Raw genomic sequence first — 16905 nt, forward strand, 5'->3', positions numbered from 1 at the left:
AAAAAAAAAAAAAAAAAAAAAAAAAAAAAAAAAAAAAAGAAAGTAATACAATAGCACCAAATTTATATAACACAAAACAATTTACAATATACCAAAAAACATGAACTACTTAAGGAAAAATCTGATAAGACATATAAAACCTGTACCCTGAAAAGTACATAATGCTGTTGAGAGAAATTAAAGATGACATAAATAAATGGAAAGATATGCCATTAATGGATCAGAAGACTCGGTATTGTTAGGATGTCAAATATCATTCAAAATCTCAGAAGGCTTCTTTGCAGAAGTTGGCAAGTTGACTCTAAATACATATGGAAATACAAAGAACACAGAATAGCCAAAACAACTTTGAAAAGAAGAACAAAGTTAGGCCGGGCGCGGTGGCTCAAGCCTGTAATCCCAGCACTGTGGGAGGCCGAGGCGGGTGGATCACGAGGTCAAGAGATCGAGACCATCCTGGTCAACATGGTGAAACCCCGTCTCTACTAAAAATACAAAAAATTAGCTGGGCATGGTGGCACGTGCCTGTAATCCCAGCTACTAAGGAGGCTGGGGCAGGAGAATTGCCTGAACCCAGGAGGCGGAGGTTGCGGTGAGCCGAGATCGCGCCATTGCACTCCAGCCTGGGTAACAAGAGCGAAACTCCGTCTCAAAAAAAAAAAAAAAAAAAAAAAAACACAACAAAGTTAGAAGATTAACACTACTTGACTTCAAGATTTAACATAAGCTACAGTAATCATTTAATGTAAGCTACAGTAACAGTGTGGTACGGTATAAATAACAGATCCATGAAACAGAACAGAGAATCCAGAAGTAGACTAACACATATATAAACTAATAACATTTTGACAAAAGCATAAAGGCAATTCATTAGAGGACAGACGGTCTTTTCAATAGATGGATATCTATATGGAAAAAAAAAATGGACCCATAACTTAAAACTACTTACAAAATTAACTTGAAAACGATCAGAGACCTGAATGTAAAACCTAAAACTGTAAAATATCTACAAGGAAATATAGAGGAAAATCTCTATGTGACCTTGATAGGTCAAAAATGTCTTAGACACAATAAAAGTATAATCCAACTGATAAATTAGGCCTCATCAAAATAAAAGGCTTTGTTCTCAAAAAGACACTGGTAAAAGAAATTAGGCACACACACACAAATGAAAATCACAGTAAGATACCACTACACACTTATTAAAATGCCTAAAATTGAAGACACTGACCATACTAAGTTGGCAACGATGTGGAACTCTCCTACATTGCTAGTGGGAATGTAAAATATATAATGTACAATCACTTTGGAAAACAATCTGGCAGTTTCTTTAAAAAGTAACATACAAGGTCCCATGTGGTGGCTCACGCCTGTAATACCATCACTTTGAAAGACCGAGGCAAGTGGATCACTTGAGGTCAGGAGTTTGAGACCAGCCTGGCCAACATGGCAAAACCCTGTCTCTACTGAAAATACAAAAATTAGCCAGGCGTGGTGGTGGGCACCTGTAATCCCAGCCACTCAGGAGGCTGAGGCACAGAATTGCTTGAACCCAAGAGGAGGAAGTTGCAGTGAGCTAAGATCACACCACTACACTCCAGCCTGGGCAACAGAACAAGACACCATCTCAAAAAAATAATAATAATAATAACATACAGGGCCGGGCGCAGTGGCTCAAGCCTGTAACCCCAGCACTTTGGGAGGCCGAGGCGGGTGGATCACGAGGTCAAGAGATCGAGACCATCCTGGTCAACATGGTGAAACCCCGTCTCTACTAAAAATACAAAAAATTAGCTGGGCATGGTGGTGCGTGCCTGTAATCCTGGCTACTCAGGAGGCTGAGGCAGGAGAATTGCCTGAACCCAGGAGGCAGAGGTTGCGGTGAGCCGAGATCGCGCCATTGCACTCCAGCCTGGGTAACATGAGTGAAACTCCGTCTCAAAAAAAAAATAATAATAACATACAGATATCATATAATCCAGTCATTCCACTCCTAGGTATTACCCAAGGAAAAAGAAAACTTACGTCTATACAAAGTATTTGCACACAAATATTCACAGACCAAATGCCCACCAATAGTTAAATAGATGCACTGTGGTAATATTCATACAATGGAATACTATTCCGCAATAAAAAGGAACATGAATGAATATAAAAATAATTATGCTGGGTAAAAGAATCCAGACTTTAAAAAAAAGTACCATACTATGATTCTATTTACGTAAAATTCTTGGAAAGGCAAACTCTGTGGTAACAAAAATTGTATCAGTGGTTGCCTGGGGATTGGAGAAGGGAGTGGGGAGAGAACAGGAAGAAGGTATTACACAAAGGGGCATAAGAAAACTCCCTCCGCCCTTCCGCTCTTTATGTTTTTGTTTTTGTTTTTTTGTTTTTTTTTTGAGATGGCGTTTTCCTCTTGCTGCCCAGGCTGGAGTGCAATGGAGCAATCTCAGCTCACTGCAACCTCTGCCTCCCAGGTTCAAGTGATTCTCCTGTCCCAGCTGGGATTACAAGCGCCCACCACCACACCCAGCTAACTTCTTGTATTTTTACAAGAAATGGGATTTCATCAGGTTGGCCAGGCTGGTCTTGAACTTCTGACCTCAGGTGATCCATCCACCTTGGCCTCCAGAGTACTGAGATTATAGGCGTGAGCTACAACACCCAGCTTTCTTTTTTTTCTTTTCTTTCTCTCTTCTCTCTCATGAGTCTGAAAACTATCCTTTTTCTTTCTTTCTTTCTCTCTCTCTCTCTCTCTGTTTTTTGAAACAGGGTCTCACGCTGTTGTCCAAGCTGGAGGAATACAGTGGCACAATCATAGCTCTCTGTGGCCTTGACCTCCTGGGTTCAAGCAAAACTATCACCTCAGCCTCCCAAGTAGGTGGGACTACAGGTTCATGCTACCACACCCAGCTAGTTTTTCTATTTTTTGAAGAAACAGGGTTTTGCCATGTTGCCCAGGCTAGTCTCAAACTCTGAAACTCAAGCAATCCACCTGCCTCAGCCTCCCAAATTGTTGGGATTACAGGTGTGAGCCACCACATCCGGCTCTCTCCTGGTATTTTCCAGAGTCACGTAAAAACATCTGTCTTTAGGCCTTGCTGTGTATCTTAGGTTGTCAAGTCATGTCTTTGAGCCTCCCTCACTTCCCCGAATCTTTACTTTCATTCAACAGAACTTATTAAATGTCCAAAATGTGCCAGGCATTGTGGATACAGTTGTGAACCAAAGGAACATTTTTATCTGTAAAACTGGTGGGTGAGGTGGGTGGGCAGAGTCAATTGCCATCAACATCTCTTCTAATTGTAACATTTCACTGTTTTTTATTGTAACATTTTTAAAGGATCTCCAAAATCCCTTTATAGTTATGTTAGCATGATTTTACAATCAGACTGGCTAAAGAAGTTGAGATGTCCAATATGGGATGGGATAAGATGGTTGAACTACTCCTCTAGGCTAGGGTTCTGGGGCCAGTTGCAAGAACCCTGATTTGGTATACTTGAAGTACATGCTTCTGGTGTATATCTAAGGGATATACCAATAGCAAAGATATTCCCATGATTCCTGGGTGCAGACCATACAGTAGTGTTAAGAGTCTCTGTGATACCCATTTTTCTGAAATGAGCCATATGAATGAGACTTAGCTAACCCTTCCTCCTACATTCCAAACCCCATATTCTCCCTCTTCTTTCTTTTTTTTTTCCAGACAGAGTCTTGCCGTCACCCAGGCTGAAGTGCAGTGGCACAACCTCAGCTCACTGCTCTGCCTCTCAGGTTCAAGCAGTTATCCTGCCTCAGCCTCCCAAGTAGCTGGGACCACAGGTGTGCACCACCACGCCCAGCTTTTTTTTTTTTTTTTTTTTTTTGTATTTGTAGTAGAGACGGGGTTTCGCCATGTTGGCCAAGCTGGTCTCAAACTCCTGACCTCAAGTGATCCACCCACCTCAGCTTCCCAAAATGTTAGGATTACAGGCGTGAGCCACCTATGACCAGCCTCCAAACACCATATTCTAAGAGGTCCGTTAGACTATGTAATGGCTACAAGTGAGATCACAGTACTTGATATCTGTAGGCTGCAGCGTTTAGTGTTCAAGAAATAAATTAAGGATGGGCTGAGACTCCTCAACCCCTGTGGCAGATGTAAGAATTTCAAGTGACTAGAGCCTCTGGCTTTATAGCCTCTGGCTACAAGCAGACTCTTCCTAGTGTGCCGTATACAAATATTATCATTTTCAAGTATAGCACAAGATGAAAAAGAATAAGAAGTCTTGATTTAAACAATGGTTTGGGAGATGGTTCTTTAAACCAGAGTCCTGTAAAAATCTCCATCAAGCTGACCAGATCCAAGGCCTTAGGCAGGGTTCAGGAACCTATGTTCTAACTGAGTTAAAGTAGTCTAACTGCATGGACAACATGTCCTCAAGCCTTTACCAAAAGGACTGTCATCTTAATGAGGGTCCTGCAACAGGAGCAGAAAGGTAAAGAGAGACGAGAAAGTGTAAGGGAATGTAAGACTTTGTCTAAACTGTTACCAGTTATATCTTCAAAGTCTAGCGACTGGCATATTCATTCATTTGACAAATATTTCTTGAAGACTTGCCATATGTTTGGCATTTAGTAGGTAGTTATAAAATGCAGTAAATAAATAATTAAAATATATTAAAATGCCTTAAAAAGGACACTGAACATCCCGCAGGAAGTAAACACACTACTTAATCTAACATTTCGAGCTGAAACTATTCTCTAGCTAAGCTGATATGGATGAGCCCTCTAAACAAAAGGATGTGTTCAATCATTTGTGAAGATAAAAACATCCCTACATGCTGACACAATGCTAGAAGAATTGGGGGGAAAAATGAGTAAATACAGTCTCCACCCTTAAGTTGTTCTCTAATAATGACAGCTAGTAAAAGTAGAGATAAGTGAGTAGATGCAAGCACAAAGCACTACAGGAACACAGAGGAAGAATCAACTGACTCAGTCTGGGGGCATCAGAGAAGGCTTCACACAAAGAAGGAAAAGTATCTGCTAGGTTTTTCTGACAAATACCATCAGCTGCTTCCTCATAATTATTCACCCCTTCTTTCTTGCTTATAGAACCTTGATACTGTTCAGGGTAACATTATATCCAGTTCAATGTTCACTTTCACAGCCTCCCATGCACTTGAGGGTGGTCATATAATATGATTCTGGCCTATAGGATAATGAAAGTTGTTAGAAATTTCTGGGAAAGCTTTTGCTTTCTGATAAAAGTGGGAAAATAGGCCAGGCACAGTGGCTCACACCTGTAATCCTAGCACTTTGGAATGCAGAGGTGGGAGGACTGCTTGGGCCCAAGAGTTTGAGGCCAGCCTGGGCAACATGGCAAAACTCTGTCTCTGCAAAACACAAAAAATTAGCCAGGTGTGTGTAGTCCCAGCTACTTGGGAGGCTGAGGTGGGAGAATTGCTTGAGCCTGGGAAGTCAAGGCTGTGGTGGGCCATAACCGCACCACTGCACTCCAGCCTAGGCAACAGAGTAAGACTCTATCTCAAAAAAAAAAAAAAAAAGAAAGGTGGGATGGCGAATGTAGCTGGCATCAATCTTCCCCTCTTCTTGCCTTGAATGTGAATATGAAAAGCCTCTGGGACTGGGTGTAGTGATGCATGCATGTAATGCCAACACTTTGGGAGGCCAAGGAAGGAGGATCATTTGAGCACAAAAGTTTGAGACCAGACTGAGCAACACAGCAAAACCTTGTCTCTACAACACTTTTTTTTTAACTAGCCAGGCAAAGGAGTACATGTCTATAGTCCTAGCTGCTTGGGGGGCTAAGGCAAGACAATCACTTGAGCCCAAGAGTTCAAAGTTGTAGTGACCTACGTTCACACCACTGCATTTTAGCCTGGAGAGAGAGAGAGAGAGACACACACACACACACACACACAAAGGCAGAAAAGAAAGAGCTTCTGTAACCATGACCCTGACACACACACGGGCAGAAAAGAAAGAGCTTCTGTAACCATGAGGCTTTCATTGAAATCCTTAATTTAAAAAAATAGAAGCAACAGTATGACCATAAAGTCAACATGCTAAGGATTCACCAAATAAAAAGACAGAATCTCAGTTCTTGATTACACTGTTGAGCAGCTGAGCCAACACATGCAAGGACTAATTCTGTACCTCTTGCTAATATAAGAAAAATAGCCCCCTATTTGTTTAACCCACTGCTGATTAGGGTCTCTATCACATACAATGAGATCCATTCTTAACTGACAGTGTTAAAGGGTGAGAAGACTGCCAGGCAAAAAAAAGCAAGAAAGAACACTGCAGGCAATGGGAACCACATACGTAAGGCAGAAACAGAAAAAGAGGCTGGCATATTCAGGAAAGGGGACATGTTAGTGACATAATACAGCAGGCTAGAATGCACAGTTCCAAGGAGGCCTTACCTGCTTCATCCACAGTGGTACACTTCTGGTACATGGATGTACGGAGAGTAGGTGTCCGAACATTCAACAGCCTGATCTTGTCAACTCGGGAATCAAATACTCGGAGCACAGGGTCTTTATCATCATCATCATGACACATGATTTTGTTGTCAATGAAAGATGCAAACATCTGGGTCTCCAGGAATCTTGAGAGGAAGGGCAGGTAGGGCTCAGGCTGATCTGACAGAAAAGATGCCTGGTGGGACCAAAAAGAAGCAGTAATTAACAGGGAAAAGGGTAATGTCAATGTGCCAAAGGATCCAGGAGGTTAATTGTTCTCTGGAGCTGCCTAGGTCTTCCAGAAAAGCAAGCTGCAAAATCTCTACTTTTTTAAAAAAACATTCATATAAGTTCAGATATCTTGAAACTTTGACACTGGGACAAACTCACTTGGATAACCTACTGAGTCAACCAATCTTCCCAGAATCCTGATGTTCAATCTACACGTATATCTTTGCTTTAAGAGATCCCTTTGGCTGAAGGGAAATCATCTGATAATAATAATCAGCACATCTGTTCTGAAGCAACAAGGCCTATTTTATCAACATCAAATGGACAATAAACTTGTTTCCAGCATATAATAAAAGAAAAACTCATTTTCCATTACTTCTTCAAGACGTAACTGGCAAGTTCTCATTCCTCACCACCTCCCAAGCAAGATTACACTCACTTTATCAAAGTTTTGCATCTGCTCCCTGTTGGTAAACCAGGATTCCTTATCCTGGCTGGGCTGGATGACAAACACCTCATAATCTGCAAACATCTGAGTGAAACGATTTGCAAAAACTTCCCGGATCTGAATGTTTAGCTGGTAAACCCTGAGTTCTTCTTCATCACACTGAACTTTGAGATCCTTATTGCATCTGGGGTCTTCACGCACTTCCAACTACAAAAATAGAAAAAGCAGTCGAGAACACACCACTTTTTTCCTTTTATCCCAAGGAATCCACTTCCTGATTTTTTCCCAGTAGTCATTTACTTAACAGCAAATAGAGAATTAAAGAGGAAAAACTGAAAAAAATAAAATAAAATAAAGGAAAGGGACTCAGACATGGAAGAGAGATAAATGGAGTTTCACTTAGAGATATCCAACAACTCAATGAAAGTACAGATAAGATCTTTATGGGCTGAGAGAGATTCTGCCATGAAAGAAGAGGTGCTAATTACCTCAAAGGTCAGGGAGAAAGGAAGAAATGTGGGAGGTCAATTTAACAAGGCAACAATTCTTATAACCTAGAAAAAATTCTGGCTCTTGATTTTTTATTTTTCCCTCATCTTTCCTTCTTCCTCCAAAAAACCTTTTTAATCTCACCAAATATCTCTGCTCCTCTTTAACTGCCCATGGTTTTTGAAAAATATCTGCTCTACTAAGCAAAACAAATCTGCTCTACTAAAGCAGAAAAATGAAATATTTCACTAACAAACAGCCCAATAAGATTATTACACTGACCCGTTGGTTTACCTGTAACTTACAAAAGTAATTTAACAGTGAGAACTCAAGAGGACCAGATTCTATTCCCAGCTCAGCAACATACTTGGCATTTAATCTTAAGCAAAACACTTAGGCTCTCTGAGCCTTGGTCTGTTTGGCTATAAAACAGTTAATACATGTTTTATATGCCTTAGGTTGCTGTGAAGTTCAAAGGGTCTAAAAGAGGTCTGGGCCTCGAGTGGTGGCTCACACTTGTAATCCCACCACTTTGGGAGGTCAGGGGTGGCGGCCTGCTCAAGCCCAAGAGTTTGAGATTAGCTTGGCAACATAGTGAGACCCTGTCTCTACAAGTAATTAAAAAAAAAAAAAAATTAACTGGGTGTGGTGGCATGTACCTGTGGTCCCAGCTACTTGGGAGGCTGAAGCAGGAGGATCACCTGAGCCCAGGAGATCGAGGCTGCAGTGTGCGGTGACTGTGCCACCATATACCAGCCCAAGTGCCAGAGTAAGAACTCTCTCAAAAAATAAAAGAGGTCTGAACAGTAAAATTACTACCATGCTCTCTCCAATCACTCTGCTGTAGTGTTCACAAAGAATGTCTGCTGACTCTCCTTGATGTTCAAGAAAGAAGTTACCCAGATTTAGATTAAAGTAGCATTTACTAGGATAACATCTGCCAGATGGAATTCAGAGTCCTCCATACAGAGCATTCTTTCACTGCTCAAAAATATGAGTTGTCTAGAACTGGGTGCTTTCTCATCCCATACCTTACTTCACCAGGACAGCACCCTAGCACAGATCACACAGACTCATATACACATCTTACCTTTTCCAGGCTCACCCCAGTCCTCTTGACCAAGGCTTGGAGCCGGGCAATAGTTTCGTTCTCCTTAAGAAGCTCATAGGGATGCAAAGGGGAGCCAGCAATGTTTCCATTCCTCTTGTCTGAGACAAGCTCAGAGGCCCGAAGCCTCTTCAGCTTGGAGGCACTCTCACTGCAATGAAGATTCCCTTCAGGGGGAATTCCAAATGCCATAAGAATCTCAGAGACTTCCAGGCTAACCTCTGCTTTGTGGACATTGACAACCACTTCATTGAGCTGCCAGAGGACTTGCCACAGTTTCCCAACAAATTGGAGTTTGTCCAGGAAGTCAAAACAGGATGAGGAGTGTGACTAACTCCAGAACATTATGAAAGTTTCAGAAAGGTTAGTGAACAAGGAGAAAGACAAAACAACTGAAATGGCTATATTTGAGGCATGGTATAAAGAAGATGGGGCTCAGAAATAAAGATAGACCTGAGTTCCAATCCTACCCTGCCATATTCTGGTTGTGTGACCTTAGGAAAGTTATTTAACCTTTCTGATTGTATTTGCTTAGCTATAAAATGGAGATAAAGAGATAAACAATTTATGTTAGAGCGGTAAGGATTTTACAATGTCATAGAAGTCAAGCATCAAACACGAAAGTTTCATACATGGTAAATGCTCATTAAATGTTTGGTAAAGCCCAGGCACAGCGGCTCACGTCTGCAATGCCAACACTTTGGGAGGCTGATCACTTGAACCCAGGAGTTCAAGACCAGTCTGGGCAATGTGGAAAAATCCTGTCCCTACAAAAAAATGCAAAAATTAGCCAGGGGTAATGGCATGCACCTATAGTCCCAGCTACTTGAGATGCTGAGGTGGGAGAATCACCTGAGCCCAAGAAGCCGAGGCTGCAGTGAGCTGTGATCACACCACTGCACTCCAGCCTGGACAACAGAGACTCTGTTTCAAAAAATAAAAAATAAATGTCTGGTGAATTTGTGAATTCTACACTCAGTGAAAAGAGCCCTAGGAGTGAGTTCAAAAAGTCTAAGTTCCAGATTTGACTCTGTTATGATCTCCCTATATGACGCTGGATATAACATTATCTCTTTCTGAGCCTCAGCCCTAATTTGTAAGGTTTGATGGCAATCTTTATTCTTTCTGTGCTTCCTTCTGGGTTTAAAATAGCTTCTGAGAGAATGTAAAGAAATAGTGCTCATACACTGCTGATGAAGTACATAATCTTGATTAACAAATAACAATTTAGGGACCAGGAGCGGTGGCTTATACCTGTAATCCCAGCACTTTGGGAGGCCAAGGCAGGTGGATCACTCCAGGTCAGGTGTTCGAGACCAGGCTGGCCAACATGATAAAACCTCATCTCTTCTAAAAATACAAAAAGTAGCAAGGCATCGTGACAGGCACCTGTAATTCCAGCTACTTGAGAGGCTGAGGCAGGAGAGCTGCTTGAACCCAGGAGGCAGAGGTTGCAGTAAGCCAATATTGTGGCACCGCACTCCAACCTGAGTGAGACTCGCTCTCAAAAAACAAACTAACAAGGGCCAGGCGCAGTGGCTCACACCTGTAATCCCAGCACTTTGGGAGGCTGAAGCAGGCAGATCATGAGATCAGGAGATCAAGACCATGCTGGCTAACATAGTGAAATTCCATCTCTACTAAAAATACAAAAAATTACCCAGGCATGGTGGTGGGTGCCTGTAATCCCAGCTACTCGGGAGGCTGAGGCAGAAGAATCACTTGAAACGGGGAGGTGGAGGTTGCGGTGAGCCAAGATCGCGTCACTGCACTCCAGCCTGAGCAACAGAGTGAGACTCTGTCTCAAATTAAAAAAAAAAAAAAAAAAAACTACCAAAAAAAGCACACAATAATGTGGCAGTATCTAGCTATCTATATTTTACAGACAAAACTGACACAGAGAGATTAAGTAACATGTCAAAAGTCACACAACTATTAACCAATAGAGCTGGGATTTGAACTCAGCTACCCCGACTTCAGTCATATGCTTAAGCTCTTAACCATCTACTTTTCTCCTCTTTAGAGGTCTTGTACATTTAACTTAAACATAGTTTAACGAGGGGATACTATTCCACCATAAAAATGAATGAAATCCTGTCAATCACGGCAATATGGATGAGCCAGGAGGACACTGTGTTAAGCGAAATAAGCTAGGCACAGACAGATAAATACCACATTTTCACTTGTATGTTGAAGCTAAAGATGTTGATCTCACTGAAGTAGAAAAATAGTGGTTAGCAGAGACTGGGAAGGGTAGCAAGGAAGAGGAATAGAAAGAGATTGATTGTCCAATACAAAATTATAGTTAAACAGGAGGAATAAGTTCTAGTGTTCTAGATAGCACTGTAGGGCAACTACAGTCAAAAAAATTTGTTGTATTTTTTCAAATAGCTAGAAGAGAGGATTTTGAATGTCACTAATACAAAGAAATGAAAAAGATTTGAGATGATGGATATGCTAATTACCCCCATTTGATCATGACACATGTACTAAAATATACTGTACCCTGTAACATGTATAATTATGTGTCAATAACAATATGTGTGTGTACATATATATTTAAATACTTTGTAGTTTTTGGCCCTGTTGGAATGTTCTTGCAGCTATAAATTACAAACACCTTTCATTTTTGTATATTTATCTTATACTCATGAACCTGTGCTAGCCAAGACAACATTTCCCTCACTGCAGTACAACATTAAATGCTTAAGGGTGTTTATGTTCCATTCATGTAACAGGGATAATATTACCTATGTCACAGATTTGTTTTGAGGATTATATGACAATAAATATCAAAGATTTAGCACAGTGCCAGGCACATAGTATATAATAAATGTTAATCAATATTGTTATAATCATTGTGAAATATACAATCTGAATGACACATATACATAATGCATAGAAAAATCCATAATGAAAAGATGCTAATAATCCCAAATTTATTTGTTAATTTAATGTAAATATTCCCAAAATCTCAGCAAGATTTTTTTTAAGAGTGTTATCTCATAACAAATTCTGAATTTTGTCTGGAAGAATAAAAGAAAAATATAGCCAAGACAATTGAAGGGAGACTTCCCTTACCAGATTCTAAAATAAACAAAAAAAATAATCCACTAGAAAAGGTCTTGAATAGACCTGATAGTCTGAATATTTGTCCCCACCTAAATCTCATATTGAATCGTAACTTCCAATGCTGGAGGTGGGGCGGGGTGGGAGGTATTTGGGTCCTGGGGGTGGATCCCTCATGGCTTGGTGCTGTCTTTGTGATAGTGAGTTCCCAGAAGATCTATGCCGCCACCTGACCTCTAACCCCTCCTCCCTCTCTCTCTCTCTCTCAATGAGCTAATTAAACCTCTTTTCTTTAAAAATTATCCAGTCGCAGGTATTTCTTTATAGCAATGCTAGAATGGCCTAATGCCAAGACTCATGCATTATAGATGAATTATTCAACAAATGTTTTGGGGACAAATATTGTCCATTTAAAAAGGTTAACATAGGCTGGGCACAGTGGCTCATGCCTGTAATCCCAGCACTTTGGGAGGCCGAGGCAGGCAGATCACCTGAGGTCAGGAGTTCGAGACTAGCCTAACCAACATGGAGAAACCCCGTCTCTACTAAAAACACAAAATTTGCCAGGCATGACGGCACATCCCTGTAATCCCAGCTACTGGTAAGGCTGAGGCAGGAGAATTGCTTGAACCAAGAGGCAGAGATTGTAGTGAGTCGAGACTGCACCACTGCACTCCAGCCTGGGCAACAAGAATGAAATGCAGTCTCAAAAATAAATAAATAAAAAGGTTAACATAATACTATACTCAAAAATAAAATTTGAGGCCAGGCATGGAGGCTCATGCCTGCAATCCCAGCACTTTGGGAGGCTGAATCGGGCAGATCATTTGGGGCCAGGAGTTCAAGACCAGCCTGGTCAACATGTCAAAACTCTGTCTCTACTAAAAATACAAAAATTAGCCAGGCGTGACGGCACACACCTGTAATCTCAGCTACTCGGGAGACTGAGGCGCAAGAATCACCTGAAACCAGGAGACAGATGTTGCAGTGAGCTGAGATCACGCCACTGCACTCCAGCCTGGATGACAGACCAAGACTCTGTTTCAAAGAAATAAATACATAAATATTGAGAGATATTGAAAATTTAAATTTTTTTAAAAGCTACTTTTATGTTTTAAGAATAGTCCTATGGGCCACGCACGGTAGCTCACACCTGTAATTTCAGCACTTTGGGAGCATGAAGTGGGAGGATGGCTTGAGTCCAGAACTCAAGACCAGCCTAGGCACCATAGCGAGACCTCATCTCTACTAAAAATTTTAAAAGTAGCTAGGTATGGTAGCACACGCTTATAATCCCAGCTACTTGGAAGGCTGAGGAGGACTGCTTGAGCCCAGGACTTCAAGGTTGCAATGAGCTATAATTTCGCCACTGCACTCCAGTCTGGCCAACAAAGTGAGACCCTGTCTCCAAAAAAACGTCATTGTCTATTAGAGGTACATACTGAATACATCTGGATGGCATAACGCTGTGTATGACTTGCTTTAAAATAACCCAGTATTAAGGAAGAGAGATAAAAAGTGGATTTTAAAAAATATACAAGAATAAAAAAATAAAAAAGAACTCAGTAGGTGGAATGAAGGATATACACAAAGGAGTAGCCATGAGTTGATGATTGTTGAATAATAATGGATATGGCCGAACGCGGTGGCTCACGCCTGTAATCCAACACTTTGGGAGGCCAAGACGGGAAGATCACTTGAGGTCAGGAGTTTGAGACCAGTCTGGATAACATGGCAAAACTGTGTCTCTACTAAAAATATAAAAATTGGCTGGGTGAGGTAGCACACACCTGTGGTCCCAGGTACTCGGGAAGCTGAGGCAGAATCACTTGAACCCAGGAGGCAGAGGTTGCAGTGAGCCGAGATCACACCACTGCACTCCCACTCCAGCCTGTATGACACAGCAAGACTCTGCTTTAAAAAAAAAAAACATGGGGTGCTAGTCTCTTTACCCTTACATCTATCTGGTATTTTCCGTAACAAAAGTAAAAAAGTAAAATCAACTCACAAAAGTATGAAAAGAAAATATAGGCCAAGCATCAAGCATAGTGGCTCACACCTGTAATCCCAGCACTTTGGGAGGCCAAGATAGGCAAACCACTTGAGGTCAGGAGTTTGAAACCAGCCTATCCCAGCTACTCGGGAGGCTGAGGCAGGAGAATCAAGGAATTCTAAGAGGTGGAGGTTACAATGAGCTGAGATGGCACCACTGCACTCCAGCCTTGACAATGAAGCAAGAGTCGGTTTCAAAAAAAATAAATAGATAAAATTTAAAAATAAAATATAAAAGATGACTATACTGCCTTAGGGTGGAGTGAGGCTTCCTAAACTTTATACAAGGCTAGAACCATAAAGATAAATACTGCCATAAAAAAAATTAAAAGATATTCTAGGCATGTTGGCTTGCACCTGTAATCCCAGAGTTTTGGAAAGTTGACTTGGGAGGATCACTTGAGACCAGGAGTTTGAGATCAGCCTGGGGAACATAGCAAGAACCCATATGTTTTTTTTTGTTTTTTTTTTCTTTTTTTGAGACAGAGTTTTGCTCTTGCTGACCAGTCTGGAGTGCAATGGTGTGATCTCGGCTCAGTGCAACCTCCACCTTCCGGGTTCAAGCAATCCTCCTGCCTCAGATTTCCGAGTAGCTGGGATTACAGGCATGTGCCACCATGCTCAGCTAATTTTGTATTTTTAGTGGAGACAGGGTTTCTCCATGTTGGTCAGGCTGGTCTTGCACCCAAAGTGCTGCGATTACAGGCGTAAGCCACCACGCCTGGCAACCCCATTTCTTTAAAAAAAAAAAAAAAAAATTAAATGATGAAACGATCTAGGAAACAATTTTTATACATAACATGTAAAAAGCTCATAACCAAAGAAATCATTAAGACAAAGATAATTAGCCCAACTTAAAAATGAAAATAGGATATGAAAGGCAAACAGAAGAATAGATTAACTTCAAATATATGAAATGATGTTCAATTTCAATTGAACCAGGAAAATGCAAACAAAATATTTTTTACCTTACTGGATTGGCAAAGATTTTAAAGATTTATAATGTCCAATGCTGACATAGTTACTAGGACACAAAAATTGCATATATTGTTATTGAGAATATAAACTCGTAACTTTCTAGAGAGAAACTTAGAGATAGTTTTTTTTTTCCCAGCCCAACCCAAGAATCAGAACATTGCCAGTAATTTTATCTACCTATGTGCTCCTCCCCAATCTGACCTCCCTCCGTAAACCTACACATTCCTTTTTTTTTTTTTTCTTTCACATGGAGTCTTACTGAGATGTCCAGGCTGAAGTGCAATGGCATGATCTCGGCTCACTGCAACCTCTACTTCCCAGGTTCAAATGATTCTCCTGCCCCTTCCTCCCAAGTGGCTGCAACTACAGGCACACGCCAGCACACCTAGCTAATTTTGTATGTTTAGTAGAGACAGGGTTTCACCACATTGACCAGACTGGTCTTAAACTCGTGACCTGAAGTGATCCACCCGCCTCAGCCTCCCAAAGTGCTGGGATTACAGGCATGAGACACCATGCCAAACCCAAACTACAAATTCCTGATCCTAGGTAATCACTAACCGGAATTCTACATTTATTATCTTTTTGCCTTTTGAATTTTTTTTTTTTTTTGAGATGGAGTTTCGCTCTTATTGCCCAGGCTGAACTGCAATGGCATAATCTCAGCTCACTGCAACCTCCGCCTCCCAGGTTCAAGCGATTCTCCTGCCTAAGCCTCCCAAGTAGCTGAGATTACAGGCATACACCACCATGCCCAGTTAATTTTGTATTTTTAGTAAAGACAGGGTTTCTCCGTGTTGGTCAGGCTAGTTTCGAACTCCCGACCACAGGTGATCCATCCATTTCAGCCTCCCAAAGTGCTGGCACTACAGGTGTGAGCCACCCTGCCCACCCTCGTTTTGATTTTTAATTTATTGCATATGTATGTATGCCTTTAAATTTTTACATTTGTTTAATTTTATATAGGTTCTCAACTTTTTTTGTTGTTGTTTGTTTGAGACAGTCTTGCTCTGTTGCCCAGTCTGGAGTGCAGTGGCACAATCATAGCTCACCGCAGCCTTGAACTCCTGGGTTCCCAAGTAGCTCGGACTATAGGCACACACCATCACACCTGGCTAACTGTTGTTACTGTAGTAGAGACAGAATGTTACTTTGTTGCCCAGGCTGGTCTTGAACTCCTGGCCACAAGCAATCCTCCCACATCAGCTTCCCAAAATACTGGGTGGGATCAGGTGTGAGCCACCATGCCCAGCCAGGTTTTTAAATTTTATATAAGGATCATCATTCCCTAAGTGGTCTTTTGGTAGTAACTTCAATCAACATTAGGTTGAGATCCAGCCATTTTGTTTTGTGTAGCTATACTTCATTTTCACTGTTCTATAATATTCCATATGAACATAACATAATGTATTGATCAGTTTTCCTATTAAAAGACATTTGAGGCCAGGTGCAGTGGCTCATGTCCGTAATCTCAGCACTTTGGGAGGACAAGGTGGGCAAATCACCTCAGGTCAGGAGTTTGAGACCAGCCTGGCCAACATAGTGAAACCCCGTCTCTACTAAAAATACAAAAATTAGCTGGACATGGTGGCAGGTGCCTGTAATCCCAGCTACTTGGGAGGCTGAGGCAGGAGAATCACTTCCACCCAAGAGGCAGAGGTTGCAGTAAGCTGAGACTGTGCCATTACACTCCAGCCTGGGCAACAAAAGTGAAACTCTGTCTCAAAAAAAAAAAAAAAAAGGCTGGGCTGGTGGCTCATGCCTGTAATGGGAGGCCAAGATGGGTAATCACCTGAGGTCAGGAGTTCAAGATCAGCCTAGCTAACATGGTGAAACCCTGTTTCTACTTAAAAAAAAAAAAAAAAAAAAAAAAAATTAGCTGAGCGTGGTGGCGCGCACCTGTAATCCCAGCTACTCAGGAGCCTGAGGCAGGGGAATCACTTGAACCTGGGAGGCAGAGGTTATAGTGAGTTAAGATCACACCATTGCACTCCAGCTTGGGCAACACGAGTGAAAATAAAAAGACATTCGAGTTGTTTTTTGTTTACTGTATTTACACT

General features: G+C 41.4%; 1 protein-coding gene across 1 annotated transcript in view; it reads right to left on the reverse strand.

Annotated features, from left to right (window-relative positions):
* DENND5A (DENN domain containing 5A) overlaps positions 1-16905 on the reverse strand; it is a 123586-nt gene that overhangs the window by 37083 nt on the left and 69598 nt on the right. The window contains exons 6-8 of the mRNA XM_032240510.1: positions 8729-9076; positions 7141-7356; positions 6432-6666 (exon numbers count right to left, since the gene is read on the reverse strand). Coding sequence (XP_032096401.1) covers positions 6432-6666; positions 7141-7356; positions 8729-9076 — 799 coding nt within the window. The remainder of the gene's footprint in view (positions 1-6431; positions 6667-7140; positions 7357-8728; positions 9077-16905) is intronic.

Source organism: Sapajus apella, unplaced genomic scaffold (genome assembly GCF_009761245.1).
Source record: "Sapajus apella isolate SASKATOON/1434 unplaced genomic scaffold, GSC_monkey_1.0 scaffold47, whole genome shotgun sequence".
In the NCBI taxonomy this organism is placed as follows: Eukaryota; Metazoa; Chordata; class Mammalia; order Primates; family Cebidae; genus Sapajus; species Sapajus apella.